The sequence below is a fragment of the Tetrapisispora phaffii genome, chromosome 1 (genome assembly GCF_000236905.1).
Source record: "Tetrapisispora phaffii CBS 4417 chromosome 1, complete genome".
Classification (NCBI taxonomy): Eukaryota; Fungi; Ascomycota; class Saccharomycetes; order Saccharomycetales; family Saccharomycetaceae; genus Tetrapisispora; species Tetrapisispora phaffii.
The window spans coordinates 948,281-965,673 of record NC_016520.1 but is presented as its reverse complement, the minus strand read 5'-3'; the positions used below and the strand labels follow the sequence as shown (position 1 = coordinate 965,673).

Here is a 17,393-nt window from a genome sequence, read left to right as displayed (position 1 = left end):
CAAGTTTATGATTTAGTAATATACTGAATGACTGATTAAATAATTTGAAAATAATAACAAATCTGTGAATTTTTATATATATGTATATAAAACACATATAGGTCAATATTCTTAATTAAAAAAAATGCAAAAGAAAAGTATATGTGGTAACAAAAAGTGAGTATACATATGAGCATGCACAGCCGAACACGAATGAAATAAAAGGTTATTATGGATATAGTTGGTTATCCATTTCAATGATTTTGGTTATCCAAAAATCATCTATGTAATCATAAAGTGACAACCATTACTGTAACATTATCAGTTGTACCATTTTTTAAAGCATACCTGACTAATGTTTTTGCTGCTTCATTAGGATCTTCAATATCTTGGATAAGTTGACATGCCATTTGATCATCAATAACATCCCAAAGACCATCACATGCAATAATTAAAAATTTATCTTCTGGGATAATTTCAACAGTGGTTGTAAAAGGATTTCCTACCACTAAGGAATCAAAAAATTTATCACCTAGAGATCTTGTTACAGCTAACATACCATTAACACGACTTTTCATGATTAAACCACCAGCTTGTTCTATTCTCTGCATCTCAAATAAATCAGATGCTTTATGGTCATATGTCAATCTTATCGCTTGGTTATTTCTATATAACACTATTCTTGAATCACCAACATTGGCTGTATATAATTTTCTTCTGTGTTGACTCAAATCTATTTCTCCATTATCTTCTTCTGACACGTTTTCTGGTAATTCCCAGCGAAGGACACATACTGCTGCCGTACAACCACTGTTGCCTTTTAATTGGCTATTAATTTGTTCATCAATGAGCACGAATGAATCATTCAGAATCTCTCTAATATCCGTTGTTTCATCTTGCAATATTTTTGATTCAATTATGGAATGTAAGTGAGAGCCACACCATTTAGAGGCTTGACTCCCTGCATGCCCATCAAAAACAGCGAAATACCCCCAATCAAGCCTCGATGCAAAATTCTTCACATAAGTATGAATATCTTCCATTGTTGTTCTAAATTTTGAATTCTTATTTTCTGCAACTCCAACTTTATACGTTAATTCATATTCTTGTGCATTGTCTTCAATGGATTCAGTCATTTTGAATTATTATATTATAATGATATTTTTTCTTGTAATATAGTATTATTAATACCAAAAAATAAAGTATAACGATAACTTATAAACGTTTGTGTTGTTATAAATGTGTTTTTATATTTTCAATGACACAGTTTGGAGTTTTAAATTGTTGAAAATGATTTTATTTTTATAAATTTATCAATTCACTAAATTGCTATTTAACTTTCCATAAAACTTTAACAAATAAACCAAATATTTAATTAAACTGGAATTACTGCTCATAAATTTAATGAGCCGTCACTTGTTCGAGTAATAAAAAACCCTTTGTATTTTTCTTCCTGTTTGAAATATAGAAGAGTTGTATATATTACTTTTATATTTAGAAGGTAATTTCAAATCGAATAGAATTATATAATATTTGTACGTGATCAATTATATAAATCAATACGTTTCATCAACGAATTAAACCATAAATCTATTGCTAATGGTCATCTTACTGGGTCTAATATTAGAAAGAATGTATAATGTTTCAAATTGATTCCGTTTTAAGAAAAGGCGCGAAGGACATCATTAACAAGTATGACGTGAATAGTGATTCAATATAATGCAAGGACTGAAACGAGCTAACAAGAACTTTGGTTGACACATAAATTAAGAAGTACATTAACCAAACAATATTTAAAGTTCTAATGAATAAGTTCATATAATTTATAGATTTGCTACTTTCCAAATACTGTGGCATTTTAATATGCAATGATACTTGATTACATATAATTATCTATAGATATAAACCTTCCAAGTTTTCTTCAACCTTGTTCTTTAGCACACGTTCTTTACCTTGTTTGAAATCTTCAGCAGTTACTTGCATTCTTCTTTCTCTCAAGGCTAATAAACCTGCTTCTGTACACATGGCTTGGATATCTGCACCTGATAAGTCATCCTTAGATGTTACTAATGTTTCTAAGTCCACATCTTCAGCTAGATTCATCTTTGAAGTATGAATACCTAATATTTTTTTCTTTGTGGATAAATCTGGGTTTTCAAATAGAATTTTACGATCGATTCTACCTGGTCTAATTAGAGCAGGATCTAAAGTTTCAATCTTATTTGTTGCCATGATCACTTTGACGTCCCCTCTATCATCGAAACCATCTAATTGATTTAGTAGTTCTAACATTGTTCTTTGAATTTCTCTCTCACCACCACTGTTAGAATCATATCTCTTGGTACCAATTGCATCAATTTCATCTATGAAAACAATACTTGGTGCATTTTCTCCTGCGACTTTGAAAATTTGTCTACATAGTCTTGGACCATCACCTAAATATTTTTGAATTAATTCAGAACCAACAATTCTTAAAAATGTTGCAGAAGTTTGATTGGCAACTGCTTTTGCCAATAAAGTTTTACCAGTACCGGGTGCACCATATAATATAACACCCTTTGGTGGCTTTATACCCATTTCCTCATATAATTCAGGATGTGTTAGTGGTAATTCCACAGCTTCTTTAATTTCTTGAATTTGTGCTTCTAAACCACCGATATCACTGTACGATTCTGTTGGGGATTTGTCCATTTTCATAACAGAAACCATTGGATCAGCGTCATCTTGTAACACACCAACGATAGACATCGTTTTATTATGCAGAAGAACAGAACAACCAGGTTCTAATAATTCTTTGTCAACAAATGATAAAATAGAGACATAATAATCTGGCATAGTTGGTCCGGTAACAATAGCATGATCATCGTCGATTATTTCTTCTAATGTACCTATATTCAATGGATTACCTCTAATTTCTGCTAATTGTTTCTTCTCTTCCTCTTGTTTTTTCTCAAATGGCTTTAAGATTTCAGAATTTGTAACAAATTCTTCCTCTAATAATAAATGATCTTTGATTCTCTCCAATCTCAACAATTTTAATTTACAACGTGTGTTTGGATATATGTTTGGCAATTTTTCTGCTGTAGATGGACCATGCTTTCTCTTCTTTCTACCAAATTTAGATTGTACAGGAGGTTCATATTTTGGTTTTTGACTACCGCCTTTTTTCTTCTTTTTATCTTGGCCAGCTGATGCACCTTGACCCATATTGAATTAATAGTTAATTTAATTCTACTTTGCTTAATTCTTATACTTTATTTTAAGAAATATGAATGCAACATAAATCACTTTTTATAAAAATATAACATCCGATATATTCAAATTTATCATTATCTCTATCTATATTACATTATAGATAATCAGTTTTGCCACCTTATAAATTGTTACTGGCAAAATTTTATACTGAGAGTGAACTGACTGTGCATTTTACCGTGGAATGATCACGTGAAAAATACAAAAGGGAAAACTAAAAAACACGACAACTGCAGGATTTGAACCTGCGCGGGCAGAGCCCAAAAGATTTCTAATCTTTCGCCTTAACCACTCGGCCAAGTTGCCATTATAATTATGGCTTTGTTGTAATATAAGCTCAACAAGAGTTTGGTTACGATATAACAGCAGTAATATTTCCTATTTAGGAATTATTACTGAAACAGATGCGAAACAGTAATATTTCCTATGTTGGAAATATCGTCGCAAATTTGAAACAACAGATGCCGATACGAATGCAATGACAAGTTCAATACGTTACATTGCAAATGGTAGCTAAACTAAAAGTATAAATAGGAGACCTATTTATACATCTAGGGTTGGAATAATCATGTAACTATTTATTGTATATTATGTAGGATATATAAAAAGAAGCAAGCTTCTGTTTTACGTAGAAAATAATAACAAGATCCGATACTGCGCTTCTCTGCTGCTACCTCGGCTTTCGACTATATCAACGGAAATCCGGAAATTAAGTTCGATGAAATGCTATCAGACTTTGAGAAGAGGTTCCGGAAGTACACAGACCCAAACAAGGTCCTGAACTCCATTAACCAGCTATCAGAAGCTCGTTTGGGGATCGAGAAACTGAACTCCGAATTCAGAAGGTTGTGGAAGATGATGCCCCCGGACCACTGGACTGAAAAAGGGGCTATGGCTATATATATGCGTTTGTTCAACCAAAATACGTACCATCTAGTCCTGATCCACAGTCCTCAGTCCCTGACTAAGATAATGGATGTGGTTCAGGGCTAGGATTATACCAAGGAGTTCGAGTTCACCGGCCGGATAGTTCTTTTGTGCTCCTTGTAGGGATTTCGAAAAGTAGCCGGCGACACCGACAAGCTTATTGTTGTTCACTTCTTGAGTACGGCACCAACACCTTCTTTCGAGGCATCAGTGGTTAGTCGGTAATCTCCGTTTGGTTTAAATGGTGCCAGCAACGGATCGGATGTAAGAGCGGATTTTAAGGAACGGAAAGCATCGTCTTGTGTTGTTGACCAGACGGATTCTTTGCAGATGTATTGTTGGATCGGAGTGACTATCTTGGAACAGTTAGGTATAAACCTTCGGTAGTAGTTAATCATTCCTAAGAAGCGTTGTGCTTCTTTCACAGATTTCGGAGTCGGGAATTTATCAATGGCTTGGCACTTGGTTACTATGGGGGTAATTTTATTTGCTCCAATTTGGTAACCGAGGAATTCAACTTCTGCGGAAGTGAATGTGCATTTTTTCTTTTTAACTATTAGATTTTCCTTTAATAATCTGCCAAGTACGGTATCTAGATGTTCCCAGTGCGTTTCTTTGCTGTCGGAGAATATGAGGATATCATCTAGATAGACACAAACGAAGGTTAAGCCTCGGAATAGGTCAGACATGTGTCGGGCAAAAGTACTAGGGGCGTTAACCAGCCCAAAAGGCATAACTGTATATTCATATTTACCGGAGGGTGTGACAAAAGCGGTCTTGTATTGATCGTCTTTATTCATGGGAATCTGGTGGTAGCCACTATGAAGATCTAGCGTCGAAAAGACGGAAGCATCTCCAATGCGGCTCAGGAGATCATCTATACGTGGTAACGGAAACGGGTCAGCGATGGTGGCCTTATTCAGGGCTCGGTAGTCAACACATAAACGGTATGTGTCATCTTTCTTCTTGAGCAGTACAATCGGGGAACTACAGGGAGATTTCGATGGTAGAATGAACTTCTTTTCTAAGAGGTCATCTATGATGGTGTTGAGTTCCATTTGTAGCCTGGGCGTTAGACGATAGGGTTGTAGACGTGGTAGGCGTGCGTTCTCTTTGATGGTTATTTCGTGAGTAGTAGTGTGTTTTGATAGCGGAGGTTTCGGTGGTAGATCGTTTCTGACGATCTCGGAATATTTGCGGATTAAGACATTAGGCAACTTGTTAAAAGAGTCCATGTCTTCAGATTGAGATACTTTCTTGATGCATGCCATCATGGTGGCTGTTTCTATATCACTAACCAAGCCAGGGTTGTTTAGTATAGCATTATCGAGGTTGGGTTCGGATATTGTGTTGAGGTGTTGTTCTTGAGCCTCTTCTGCTATTTCAGATTGACGGGCCATAATAGACTCAACCGGTTTCAGGATTTCTGCTGGTTCAGGATTAGTGTATTCCAGCATTTCAGACTTCGCTTCTTTAGCGGGTTTCAGAGATTCGGATTTAACGAATTTAGCAGATTTAACAGATTTCGGAGATTCATATTTAACGAATTTAGCAGATTTAACGGATGCTATCCTTGGTCCTTCTTTCAGAATTGGATACTTGTCCAGTATTGGGTTTCCAATTAACAGATCATGTTCCATGTGGTTCATGATGTATGCCGAGATGGAAATAACTTGATTTGCTGTAGATACGGGAATTTGTGCGGCCAGAGATGTGTGTTTTATTTCATTGGAAGTGAACCCTTTAAAGCTAAACGGTGATACTTCATGATACGGTAGATTAAGCTTTTGGACAACATCTTTACGGATAAAGGATGTTGGGGAACCACTGTCTAATAGGACATTTAATTGTGTACCTTGGACAGTTAGCTGCGTGGTTAATGTTGTTCCCACAACAGGATTCAGGATAGTATTAATTATCAGATATAACGTTTTAGAGGAGTTATAAACCTCGTCGGATTTCTTAGATTGATCGAGAACTCGCATTGTTGCTAGAACTCGCATTGTTTCTAGCTAACCTCTTTTTGCATTCACTCAGTCTATGACCAGGTTTCTTGCAGTAGAAACAGAGGTTCAAGCGTCGGCAGTCTTCCCTAGTGGCATTTCTAATGGTTCGGGCGCTAGGGTTTTTGGTTCTAGATTGGATAGCTGCCATGAGGTAGTCACCATCGTTATCATAACGAGGTGCATCTAGTCTAGAAGGTTCTGCGAAACGACCAGTGATGGCAATCGTCTCATATGCCGCATCCATCATCTTAGTTAGGGACTGAGGACTGTGGATCAGGACTAGATGGTACGTATTTTGGTTGAACAAACGCATATATATAGCCATAGCCCCTTTTTCAGTCCAGTGGTCCGGGGGCATCATCTTCCACAACCTTCTGAATTCGGAGTTCAGTTTCTCGATCCCCAAACGAGCTTCTGATAGCTGGTTAATGGAGTTCAGGACCTTGTTTGGGTCTGTGTACTTCCGGAACCTCTTCTCAAAGTCTGATAGCATTTCATCGAACTTAATTTCCGGATTTCCGTTGATATAGTCGAAAGCCGAGGTAGCAGCAGAGAAGCGCAGTATCGGATCTTGTTATTATTTTCTACGTAAAACAGAAGCTTGCTTCTTTTTATATATCCTACATAATATACAATAAATAGTTACATGATTATTCCAACCCTAGATGTATAAATAGGTCTCCTATTTATACTTTTAGTTTAGCTACCATTTGCAATGTAACGTATTGAACTTGTCATTGCATTCGTATCGGCATCTGTTGTTTCAAATTTGCGACGATATTTCCAACATAGGAAATATTACTGTTTCACTGTGGAGAAACAAGCTTATGTTGGTTAGTACCAACATCTAATTTAGTGTCGTTAGTCACTTTAGTTGCTTTCGAGTAGTCCATCTTCTTAATAGTTAAATAATCGATTGGTATTTTATTAGTATATTTAAACAATCCTATATAGAGTTAGATGTCCTCTTAATATATAAGTTATCTCATACTTGAGTGAACACCTTACGTGTTCAGTCATTTCTCCTAAGATCTTTGGTGCTGTATTGTACATCTCTGTTTATCACGTAGCCATTTATATTGTAGTGAAAATTTTTCATCTATCATTTGAAAGGTTGTTCCAGAACCTTCTTTGCCATTAGTAAGTGATCAATTGCTTCTGGACTCAAAGTGTCATAAACACTTAGTTCTGTCACATACACTACATTAATTCTGGCAAAAAAGAATAATTAAATAACTGAATCAGCGCTTCTCATCCTTTCCAATATAACAGTCTGTCTTATATCTGTTTATTATAGTACCCATATTACAATTGAGGACCTAACAATACTATTGAGCCAAGTCGAGAGCGACAAGGAACTTAGGTCATCGTCTTCGTTTCATTATAACCAATGAAATTTTAAATTTTCTTATTTCCATACAATATTACCTTTATTAGAGTTGATTTGCTCCTATGCATGTACAATATTAATGCCAGTGATTCTTCTGTGGAATTCAGTCATCTACAGAGTACATGGAAGAATAATTAAAAAGATACAAGGTCATTCATTTATTAGACTTATCATTTAAACATTATTGAATCATTACTATTGAAATATATTGTGAAAATTCCATAAATTACCCACAGAAGCATTACAACTTTTGTAGATAATGGGTTTCAGAATCTAGGGCTCTCAATCTATCAGCTGCTTGTTCAGCAGTTAAATCTCTTTGTGGTTCACCAAGCATTTCAAAACCAACCAAGAATTTTCTGACGGTAGCAGATCTCAATAGAGGTGGGTAGAAATGCATATGAAACCAACTAGTCTTCTTTTCTTCCTCAGTAGCATTTAATGGGGCTTGATGTAAACCCATTGAGTATGGGAAACTACATTCGAACAGGTTATCATATTTAGTAGTTAATTTTTTCATTATAGAAGCTAAATCAGCTTTTTGCTTATCAGTGAATTCAGCAACTGATGATAAATGAGTCTTGGAAACAATCATTGTTTCAAATGGCCATGTAGCCCAGTATGGAACGACCACTAAAAAGGTATCATTTTCTAATACAATTCTTGATTTTTCTTCTAATTCTAACTTAACATAATCTGCCAACAAATGTGTGGAATGTTCATGTTCATATTTATTAAAGGATTTGAACTCTTGATCCACTAAACTTGGAACTGATTCCAGACACCAAGCTTGACCATGTGGATGTAAGTTAGAACAACCCATAGCAGTACCTTTATTTTCGAAAATTTGTAAATATTTAAACGGTTTACCTTCAGTCTTGGCTTCAATGGAAACATCATTGTATAGTTTTTGCCAAGCACTGATTACTTGAATTAATTCGTCAGTTTCCATTTGGGGGATCGTTAGATTATGTTTTGGAGAGAAACAAATAACATAACAATTACCTCTGACAGATTTAACCTTAAATAGCCTGTTTCTCAAAGAGTCTGCATCCCCCTCTTCCTTCAATTCAGGTTGATCTAATTTTACAGCAGCATAGTCATTTTGGAAAATATAAGTAGCTTCATATTTTGGATTGGAACCACCAGTAGCTCTAGTGTTGCCTGGACATAAGTAGCACTTCTCATCATACTCTGGAGCATTTGGTTTTGAGACAGTTTCTTGTTGACCTAACCAAGGTCTCTTTGCTCTATGAGGGGAGACTAAGATCCATGAGTCAGTTAATGGATTGTAACGTCTGTGGGAATGGTCAGTGAAGTCGAAATGTTCAGAAGACATTTTCAATATTAATTAGTATACAATAGGGCTAGTTTATTTGCTCGTATTTGATGTTTTCCTTATCTAGATTAACTATAACAATTATAACTAGACCATTGCTACAATCGGTGAAATTTGGATTCTTTATATAGCAAATTTATTAATGAAAACTTGAATGTTGAAAGATCAATTAACCGATGACCAGATTTTTACCTTATGTTAATTGAGTATGTAACTGACGGTTTGCCGTTATCCGAAGTACCACGGGCGACAACCATCCGTGTTTTATTCAAGAAAGGAAACATGTAACATGGCCAGCAAAGTGAAGAACGCCGGCAATAACCCAACAATCTCAAATTGGTGTCATTATTAAACCCTAGATCCATCAAAATGTAAAGCTTGTCATCTTGATTAGCAATACCATTGTACTTTTACAATAACTAATATAAATATATATATTTGCGTCAGTGAGAATGATATCTACAATATATCAGATCGACAATACTTAATGTGTCTTTTCATAATAAAATAGCAAGCCAATTACTGTCCTTACTTGTTATTAAAATTAGTTTATGAAAATGTCTATTTCGTTTTCAAAACAATGCTCTTACTTTCACTCCACTCCACTTATTCATGATCTGTGCATCACTAAATGTAACTAAAATATTTTTTCGTAAAACAAAAACTAGCTATTCAAAAAAAGATTTGGGAAAAGAATGCTAATTAAAACTTCGACTAATATTTCCGTAAACAATAATTGCTAGCAGTTTGTGGTATTTACTTTTAGAGTGTAGGATATACCAACTTTCATCGAAATTTCCCAAAGTTATTTACAGAAAATTCTAAGCTTCGTAGGAATTTTGAAATAGTGTTGCTATCATTTCATTGTTGTTATACTTTCTGCCATTAGCATTTGTGAATCTAGTTCGGAAATACGTTTTTTGATATTTGCGAGTTCACTAACATTGTATCAGTTGTTTTCGGTTTTGCGGGGTCCGAGATCTCACGGTCGACCTTGCTCCGAAAATCTCTTCAATATCAAAATAACAATTTGATAAATTGTCACTAAATGAATAAGAAGCGCTTATGGAGAGTACCTGTTGATGCTAATGGAATCTATTGAAGAGAAAGTCAAATATAATAAAGAAAGACGGTAGGAAAAGTATATCTCATCTTGACCTTTGAATGAATATTACCCATCACAACCTTGCTTTTAGAATCTTTGTCTTATATGCAACATTTCAACATTATTTCAGGTAAATTGATATGAATTATGAGACTATTCCTACAGTGCTATTATCATAATGTAAGTCAACGTTTCCCGTTCTTATGAATAAAAAGCATTAGGTAAGTGATATGATATTATAGTATAACGATTCACTTGAAGTATATTGTTTCTAATCTTTTCCTCGGTTGCCCGAGATGTAATTTACCTTTCAATAACAGGAGAAAGTTCAAGTCTTATTAATTTAAATACAAAATCATGCATTGAGTCAATGATTGAATCAAATATTATAGCATATATAAATGGCAGTAATATTCTAAAACTATTTGGAATATTATTCTTACTTCTCAATTTACTTAAAATTTGGTAAAATATATTTTATTCTTTTCTACCTTTCAGAATAAAAATAAAACAATAATATATATCTATATACAGCGGAAACATAAACATAGATATATATATATATATATTTACTATACAATATAAAATTCAGACAAATCCAAATATAATTTAAAGAATGTCCATTCCTGTTTTTAGTACATCTTCTGATTATATCCCAGCTGCTTTGAAAAAGGTCCCATCCATTCTCGAAAAGTTTACTAAAGTCTATAATGTTAAACCAGACTTTGTTGCTAGATCTCCTGGTAGAGTTAATTTAATTGGTGAACATATCGATTATTGCGATTTCTCCGTCCTACCATTGGCTATTGATGTCGATATGATTTTAGGTATTAAAGTTTTAAGCAATGAATCTTCCATTACCTTAACTAACGATGATGAAAGATTCGCTCAAAGAAAATTCGACATGCCATTAGATGGTTCTTATGTTGAGATTGATGCTTCTGTGTCAGATTGGTCTAACTACTTCAAATGTGGTTTACATGTCGCACATGAATACTTAAAAGAAAAGGTTCCAGAAAAGTATGCCAACAGTCCATTAACTGGTTTACAGGTATTTTGCCAAGGTAATGTTCCAACTGGTAGTGGTTTATCATCATCAGCTGCTTTTATTTGTGCTGTAGCCTTAGCTGTCGTTAGAGCTAACCTAGGTAAGGACTACCACATGTCAAAACAAGATTTAATGAAAATTACTGTTGTCGCAGAACATTATGTAGGCGTGAACAATGGTGGTATGGATCAAGCTGCATCTGTCTGTGGTGAAGAAAACCATGCTTTATACGTTGAATTCAAGCCAGAATTGAAAGCTACTTCATTCAAGTTCCCAAAGATGAAAAACAATGCTGTTGAATTCGTTATTGCTAATACTTTAGTTGTGTCTAACAAATTCGAGACTGCTCCAACGAATTACAACTTGAGAGTCGTAGAAGTAACTGTTGCTGCAAATGTGTTAGCTGCCAAGTACGGCGTCTCTTTAAACTCCAAACAAGGTGATGGTTTAAGCAAGGGTAATTTAAGAGATTTCATGAATGCTTACTACGCAACCTACCAAAACATCACCACTCCATGGAATGGTGATGTCGATTCCGGTATCGAACGTTTGAGTAAGATGATTGATTTAGTTGATGAATGTTTTGGTTCAAAGAAGAACGGTTACACTGTTGACGAAGCTGCTGGTGCTTTGAACACTTCCAAAGAAGAGTTTACATCTACTTATCTAACTACTTTCCCAGTTAGATTCCAAGTTTTAAAGTTATACCAAAGAGCTAGACATGTTTACTCCGAATCATTAAGAGTTTTAAAAGCTTTGAAGTTAATGACATCTGGCTCTTTTGAATCCGATGAAGATTTCTTCAAGAGTTTTGGTTCCTTAATGAACAGCTCTCAAGAATCTTGTGACAAATTATACGAGTGTTCCTGTCCAGAAACTGACAAAATTTGTGAGATTGCTTTAGCTAATGGTTCTTACGGTTCTCGTTTAACTGGTGCTGGTTGGGGTGGTTGTACCGTCCATTTAGTTCCAGCTGGTGAATCAGTTGAAAATGTCAAGAAAGCTTTGATTGAACAATACTACAAGGTTCAATTTCCATCTATTACTGCTGCTGAGATTGATGAAGCCATAATTGTTTCTAAACCAACTATTGGTTCATGTCTTTACGAACTATAAAGGTAAAATAACGACTAATGATTTTTAATGATTCTTCATACATGATAAATATATTAAATAAAATGAATTAAATAAAAAATAATTTCATTCACATTTTCTTTTTCTATTTATGTTTAGGTTTTTTTATTAATTTTCTGAACAATAATTGTCAATAGAAACATTTATTCATGGTAATTATAAAATTTCTATGGCACCCTTTTATAACTCAGAGTCCCCCCTTCATTTATTACAAATGTAAGTAAGTAAACTTAAATTAAAAACCTTCCAATTCAACCCTTCTTCCCAAAGTACTACCAGTTATATTTACTTACTTGTCATTGAGTCTGTCTGATACTTTACCAGTTATGAAATTTAATATGGGAAGTGGATAACACCTCAAGTCACCGTCGCGTCATAAAATAAAACCCCAATTGAATAAATAAATTAAGGTAAAGTATATTGAACGTTGATTATAATAATTATGTTAAATACAGCAGTTATAATTTCAATGTTCATCAAGATTGTATTATTCCTTATCTAAATATATTCATTTTTTATTTTTAATTGACATTGTATTTAAGTTTTTAAATACACCATTGGGTTCATAAATATTAACATATAAATATTTTATATTTATTGATATGTTAATAACAATAATATTGCCGACCTTTAATTTTATATTGGAAATAAGTATACATATTTTCTAAAACAAGGTAATATCATGAAGGAAGATCATACAAATATACAAGAATCAGAGATTAAGTACAATAATAACAGAAACCAAGGTCCCATGGATGACGAAGCTAGTTCTTCCAAATTATCATACTCTCATGTCAGTGACATTGGGTCGCATCAAACAACCACTTCTGAAGAAAATTTGGATAACATTTCGAGATATATAAGATCTATATCTTCATTAGGAAGCGAAGAATCTAAAGGCCATCTTGAATTGTCAATTCATAAAGAGGCTAAAACAATCATTAAAAATTTTGTAAAAGATGCTAAAGAGCAAGGGATGCATATTAGGGAAGCTGGTGTCATAATAAAAGATTTATCAATGGAGGTTGCTGATAGATCAACTAAAGAAGGTAAAACGTTTGCCGATGTTTTACTTTTCCCATTAACATTATTTCGAGAACTTCAAAGACTGAAACATACTCCAAAGAAGAAGATATTAAAAAGCATTAATGGAGTTGCTGAACCAGGTAAAATTGTTTTAGTTTTAGGTAAACCTGGCTCTGGTAGTACCACGTTATTGAAAATAATTGCAGGTGAAGGTAGTCAGTGTCACGGTAAACAAGCTGGGACTGTCTTATACGAAGGAATATCCCAAGAAGAAATGATTAAGAAATATAAATCAGATTTAATTTATAATGGAGAAGATGATGTTCATTTTCCACATTTAACTGTACAGCAGACATTAGATTTTGCTATTTCTTGTAAAATACCTGAGAAAAGAGTTAATAATATTTCAAAGAAAGAATATTTAATAAAGACTAGGGAACTGTTAGCTACAATTTTTGGATTAGAAAATACCTATAATACAAAAGTTGGTAATGAGTATGTTAGGGGAATATCTGGAGGAGAGCGAAAAAGAGTCTCTTTAGCTGAAGCAATGTGTTTAAGAGGCACTGTATATTGTTGGGATAATGCTACAAGGGGGTTAGATGCATCAACCGCTCTTGAATATGCACAGGCTGTCAGAATAATCACAAATCTCTTAAACTCCACAGCTTTCATAAGTCTTTATCAGCCTAGTGAAAAAATATACAATTCTTTTGATGATGTCACAGTATTATATCAAGGGAGACAAGTATATTTTGGTCCAACTACTGATGCTAAAAACTATTTCGAAAAGATGGGATATGAATGTCCTCCCAGACAATCAACTGCCGAATTTTTAACGTCCGTCACTGATCTAAATGGTTACCATAAATTTAAAGATGGTTTTGAGAAAAATGTGCCAAAAACTGCCATTGATTTTGAAAATTATTGGGTCAATTCACCGGAATATCAAGAATTACTCAGAAGAATACAAAACTACGAAGGTCATGTAAACCCAGAGAAAGCTGAACAAATCTACGATACTTCAATAATGGAAGAAAAACCAAAATACTCACAGTTGAGTTCACATTATATGATCACTTATTTTGAACAAGTAAGAATTTGCACTATTCGTGGCTTCCAAAGAATATACGGTGATATGAACTATACAGTTATTAACATAGTAGCTGCAGTTATCCAAGCTTTCATTATAGGTTCACTGTTTTATAATACTCCTGTCTCAACCACAGGTGCATTTTCTAGAGGTGGTATATTATATTTCGCTTTATTATATTATTCATTAATGGGTTTAGCAAGTGTAACATTCGATCAGAAGTTAATAGTGCATAAACACAAAAGTTATTGTTTATATCATCCCTCAGCTGAAGCGCTAGCATCGACGATAGCAGCATTCCCATTCAGACTAATTGGTTTAACATTATTCTTAATTATATTGTATTTTTTATCAAATCTGAGGAGAACCCCAAGTGCGTTCTTTATAATATACTTATTTTTGATTATTGGTGCTGAATCTATCAACTGCTTATTTCAAATGATCGGTGCTGCATGCAACACCTTAGCTCAAGCAAATGCAATTAACGGTATTTTAATGCTGTCATTATCTATGTATTCAACTTATATGATACAACTACCTCAAATAAAGCCATGGTTTATTTGGATAGCTTATATTCTTCCTTTAAGATATGCGTTTGAGGCAATGCTTCTAGCAGAATTCCATGGAAGAAATATGGATTGTGGAGGAACTTTAGTCCCAAGCGGGTCAGGATATAGTGACGCTAGTAGTCAGCATCAAGTATGCGCATTCATAGGATCAGAACCGGGCCAGAATGCAGTCCTTGGTGATAATTATTTAGAAGTGCAATATGAATATAAATATTCACACTTATGGAGAAACTTCGGTATACTCTGGTGTTTCCTGTTAGGATATTTAGTTATAAGAGCCCTCATAACTGAGTTTAAACCTACAATGAGCTCTAATGCAAACATATTAATCCTAAAAAAGGGGATCGGAAAACATAGACTTCCATCAGATGAAGAGGCACAACCCCTAGAGTATTCAGAGGAAACTAACAGTATTGGTAGTAATTACAATATTTCGAAAAAGACTACTACCACCCTTTTTAGAGGTTTGCAGAGTACCGAAATATTGCGATGGTCACAAGTATCATACACAATACCTTTTAAAACGGGTGATAAGCAACTTCTAAATAATATTTCTGGATATTGCGTTCCAGGAAAATTAACAGCGCTGATGGGTGAATCAGGCGCAGGAAAAACGACATTATTAAATGTTTTATCGAAACGAAATGAGTTTGGGATAATTACTGGAGATATTTCAGTCGGTGACACACCAATTGATTCGAGTTTCGAAAGAAGAATAGGATATGTACAACAACAAGATGTACATATAGCCGAACTTACAGTGAGAGAATCTTTACAGTTTTCAGCGAGATTGCGTCGACCTGAATCTATTTCAGATGACGAAAAGTTGGAATATGTTGAAGACGTTCTAGAGATCTTAGACATGGAGGAATATGCTGATGCACTTGTTGGAGAAGTCGGAATGGGACTAAATGTGGAACAGAGAAAAAAATTATCAATTGGTGTCGAATTGGCCGCTAAACCTGATTTATTATTATTTTTAGATGAACCGACATCTGGGTTAGATTCACAATCAGCTTGGGCAATAGTCAGATTATTAAAACGTCTTTCTCAGTCTGGACAATCGATACTCTGCACTATTCACCAGCCTTCTGCAACGCTTTTTGAGGTATTTGATAGATTACTACTATTACAAAAAGGTGGAGAAACTGTTTACTTTGGGGATATAGGTAAAAATTCAAATACTTTAATTCGTTACTTTGAAAACCATGGTGCTCGAAAATGTGAGGTATCTGAAAACCCTGCTGAATATATCTTGGACGTTATTGGAGCTGGCGCAACCACTCATAATGATGTCAGTATGGCTGATGTGTGGGTTAATTCTGAGGAATGTAAAAATTCTGAAGAAGATCTAGCAAATTTGATAACAGAAGGGAATGTTAATAATGAACATGGAGGTAACGTCTCAAAAAAATATGCGACGTCCTATTGGTACCAGTTTAAATATGTTCAAGCACGGACATTCACCATATTCTGGAGGGATCTAAATTATCTTGTATCCAAACTAATGCTATTTATGGTTGGTGGACTCTATATTGGATTCACATTTTTTCACGTAGATAATAGTTTCATTGGATTACAAAATTCTCTATTTGCTGCTTTCATAGCTATCATTCTGTCAGCTCCTTCAATTAATCAAATACAAAGTAGAGCAATAATCTCTAGAGATTTATTCGAAGTGAGAGAGTCTAAATCTAATATGTTTCACTGGTCTCTCCTGGTGTTAACAGAGTATATAGCAGAACTACCCTTTCATTTATTTGTTTCAACTATTTTCTTTGTCAGCTTTTACTTTCCTGTAGGTCTATTTTTTGAAGCTTCCCGGTCAGCTGTGTTCTTTTTAAATTATTGTATTGTTTTCCAACTTTTCTTTATTGCCTTGGGACTATTAGTCTTATATTTATCACCAGATATCCAATCAGCTAATGTTTTAATGGGTCTCGTAATCTCAATGTTGGTAGCATTCTGTGGTGTTGTACAACCTGAGTATTTAATGCCTGGATTCTGGACCTTCATGTTTAAAGCATCCCCTTACACATATTTTGTCCAAAACCTGGTTGGAATTATGTTGCACGAAAAGCCGGTAATTTGTACGTCTAAAGAATATTCTTACTTCAACCCACCCCCAGGACAAACATGTGGAGAATACATGCAAGTGTATTTAAATGAACATACTGGATATATCAATAATCCCGAGTCAACAACAAATTGTGCATATTGCACATACTCTGTTGGGGATCAATATTTAGCGAGAATAGGTGCACATTATAGTAACTTATGGAGAAATTTTGGATTTTTCTGGGCATTTATTTTATTTAACATTGGGGCTATGTTGGCAGTTTATTATCTGTTCCATGTCAAAAATCTAGGATTCCAGCAAAAGGAAAACATAAGGTATTTCTTCAATAGAATTCGTCAATTCCTCAGAATTTCAAAACAAAAGAAATAGTCATATGCGTGAAGTCCATTAAATATATAAGTGCTACCTTACTATCAAATAATACAAATTATCTATATAAGTTACC

At 34.3% G+C, this 17,393-nt stretch overlaps 6 protein-coding genes and 1 non-coding gene across 7 annotated transcripts; 2 read left to right on the top strand and 5 right to left on the bottom strand.

The window, feature by feature from the left end:
- Nucleotides 1-269: 269 nt before the first annotated feature.
- On the bottom strand, nucleotides 270-1,115 carry PTC1 (type 2C protein phosphatase PTC1; the record flags this gene model as incomplete). The annotated part of the gene is made up of 1 exon (XM_003683888.1): nucleotides 270-1,115. One exon carries the CDS (start codon nucleotides 1,113-1,115, stop codon nucleotides 270-272), a length of 846 nt encoding a protein of 281 aa, XP_003683936.1.
- A 757-nt stretch (nucleotides 1,116-1,872) lies between these two features.
- Nucleotides 1,873-3,186, bottom strand: RPT2 (proteasome regulatory particle base subunit RPT2; the record flags this gene model as incomplete). Its single annotated transcript, XM_003683887.1, has 1 exon — nucleotides 1,873-3,186. The coding sequence occupies one exon, from the start codon at nucleotides 3,184-3,186 to the stop codon at nucleotides 1,873-1,875; it is 1,314 nt and encodes a 437-aa protein (XP_003683935.1).
- Nucleotides 3,187-3,455: 269 nt separating this feature from the next.
- On the bottom strand, nucleotides 3,456-3,537 carry TPHA0Atrna12S. Its single transcript has one exon. It is a non-coding gene; the product is annotated as a tRNA-Ser (tRNA).
- A 788-nt stretch (nucleotides 3,538-4,325) lies between these two features.
- TPHA0A04250 (uncharacterized protein) lies at nucleotides 4,326-6,657 on the bottom strand (the record flags this gene model as incomplete). Its single annotated transcript, XM_003683886.1, is given in 2 exon segments — nucleotides 4,326-6,155; nucleotides 6,157-6,657. Coding segments are annotated over 2 exon segments (2,331 nt in total).
- A 1,138-nt stretch (nucleotides 6,658-7,795) lies between these two features.
- On the bottom strand, nucleotides 7,796-8,893 carry GAL7 (UDP-glucose:hexose-1-phosphate uridylyltransferase; the record flags this gene model as incomplete). Its single annotated transcript, XM_003683885.1, has 1 exon — nucleotides 7,796-8,893. One exon carries the CDS (start codon nucleotides 8,891-8,893, stop codon nucleotides 7,796-7,798), a length of 1,098 nt encoding a protein of 365 aa, XP_003683933.1.
- Nucleotides 8,894-10,614: 1,721 nt separating this feature from the next.
- TPHA0A04230 (uncharacterized protein) lies at nucleotides 10,615-12,162 on the top strand (the record flags this gene model as incomplete). The annotated part of the gene is made up of 1 exon (XM_003683884.1): nucleotides 10,615-12,162. The coding sequence occupies one exon, from the start codon at nucleotides 10,615-10,617 to the stop codon at nucleotides 12,160-12,162; it is 1,548 nt and encodes a 515-aa protein (XP_003683932.1).
- A 700-nt stretch (nucleotides 12,163-12,862) lies between these two features.
- SNQ2 (ATP-binding cassette transporter SNQ2) lies at nucleotides 12,863-17,317 on the top strand (the record flags this gene model as incomplete). Its single annotated transcript, XM_003683883.1, has 1 exon — nucleotides 12,863-17,317. The coding sequence occupies one exon, from the start codon at nucleotides 12,863-12,865 to the stop codon at nucleotides 17,315-17,317; it is 4,455 nt and encodes a 1,484-aa protein (XP_003683931.1).
- Nucleotides 17,318-17,393: the final 76 nt, after the last annotated feature.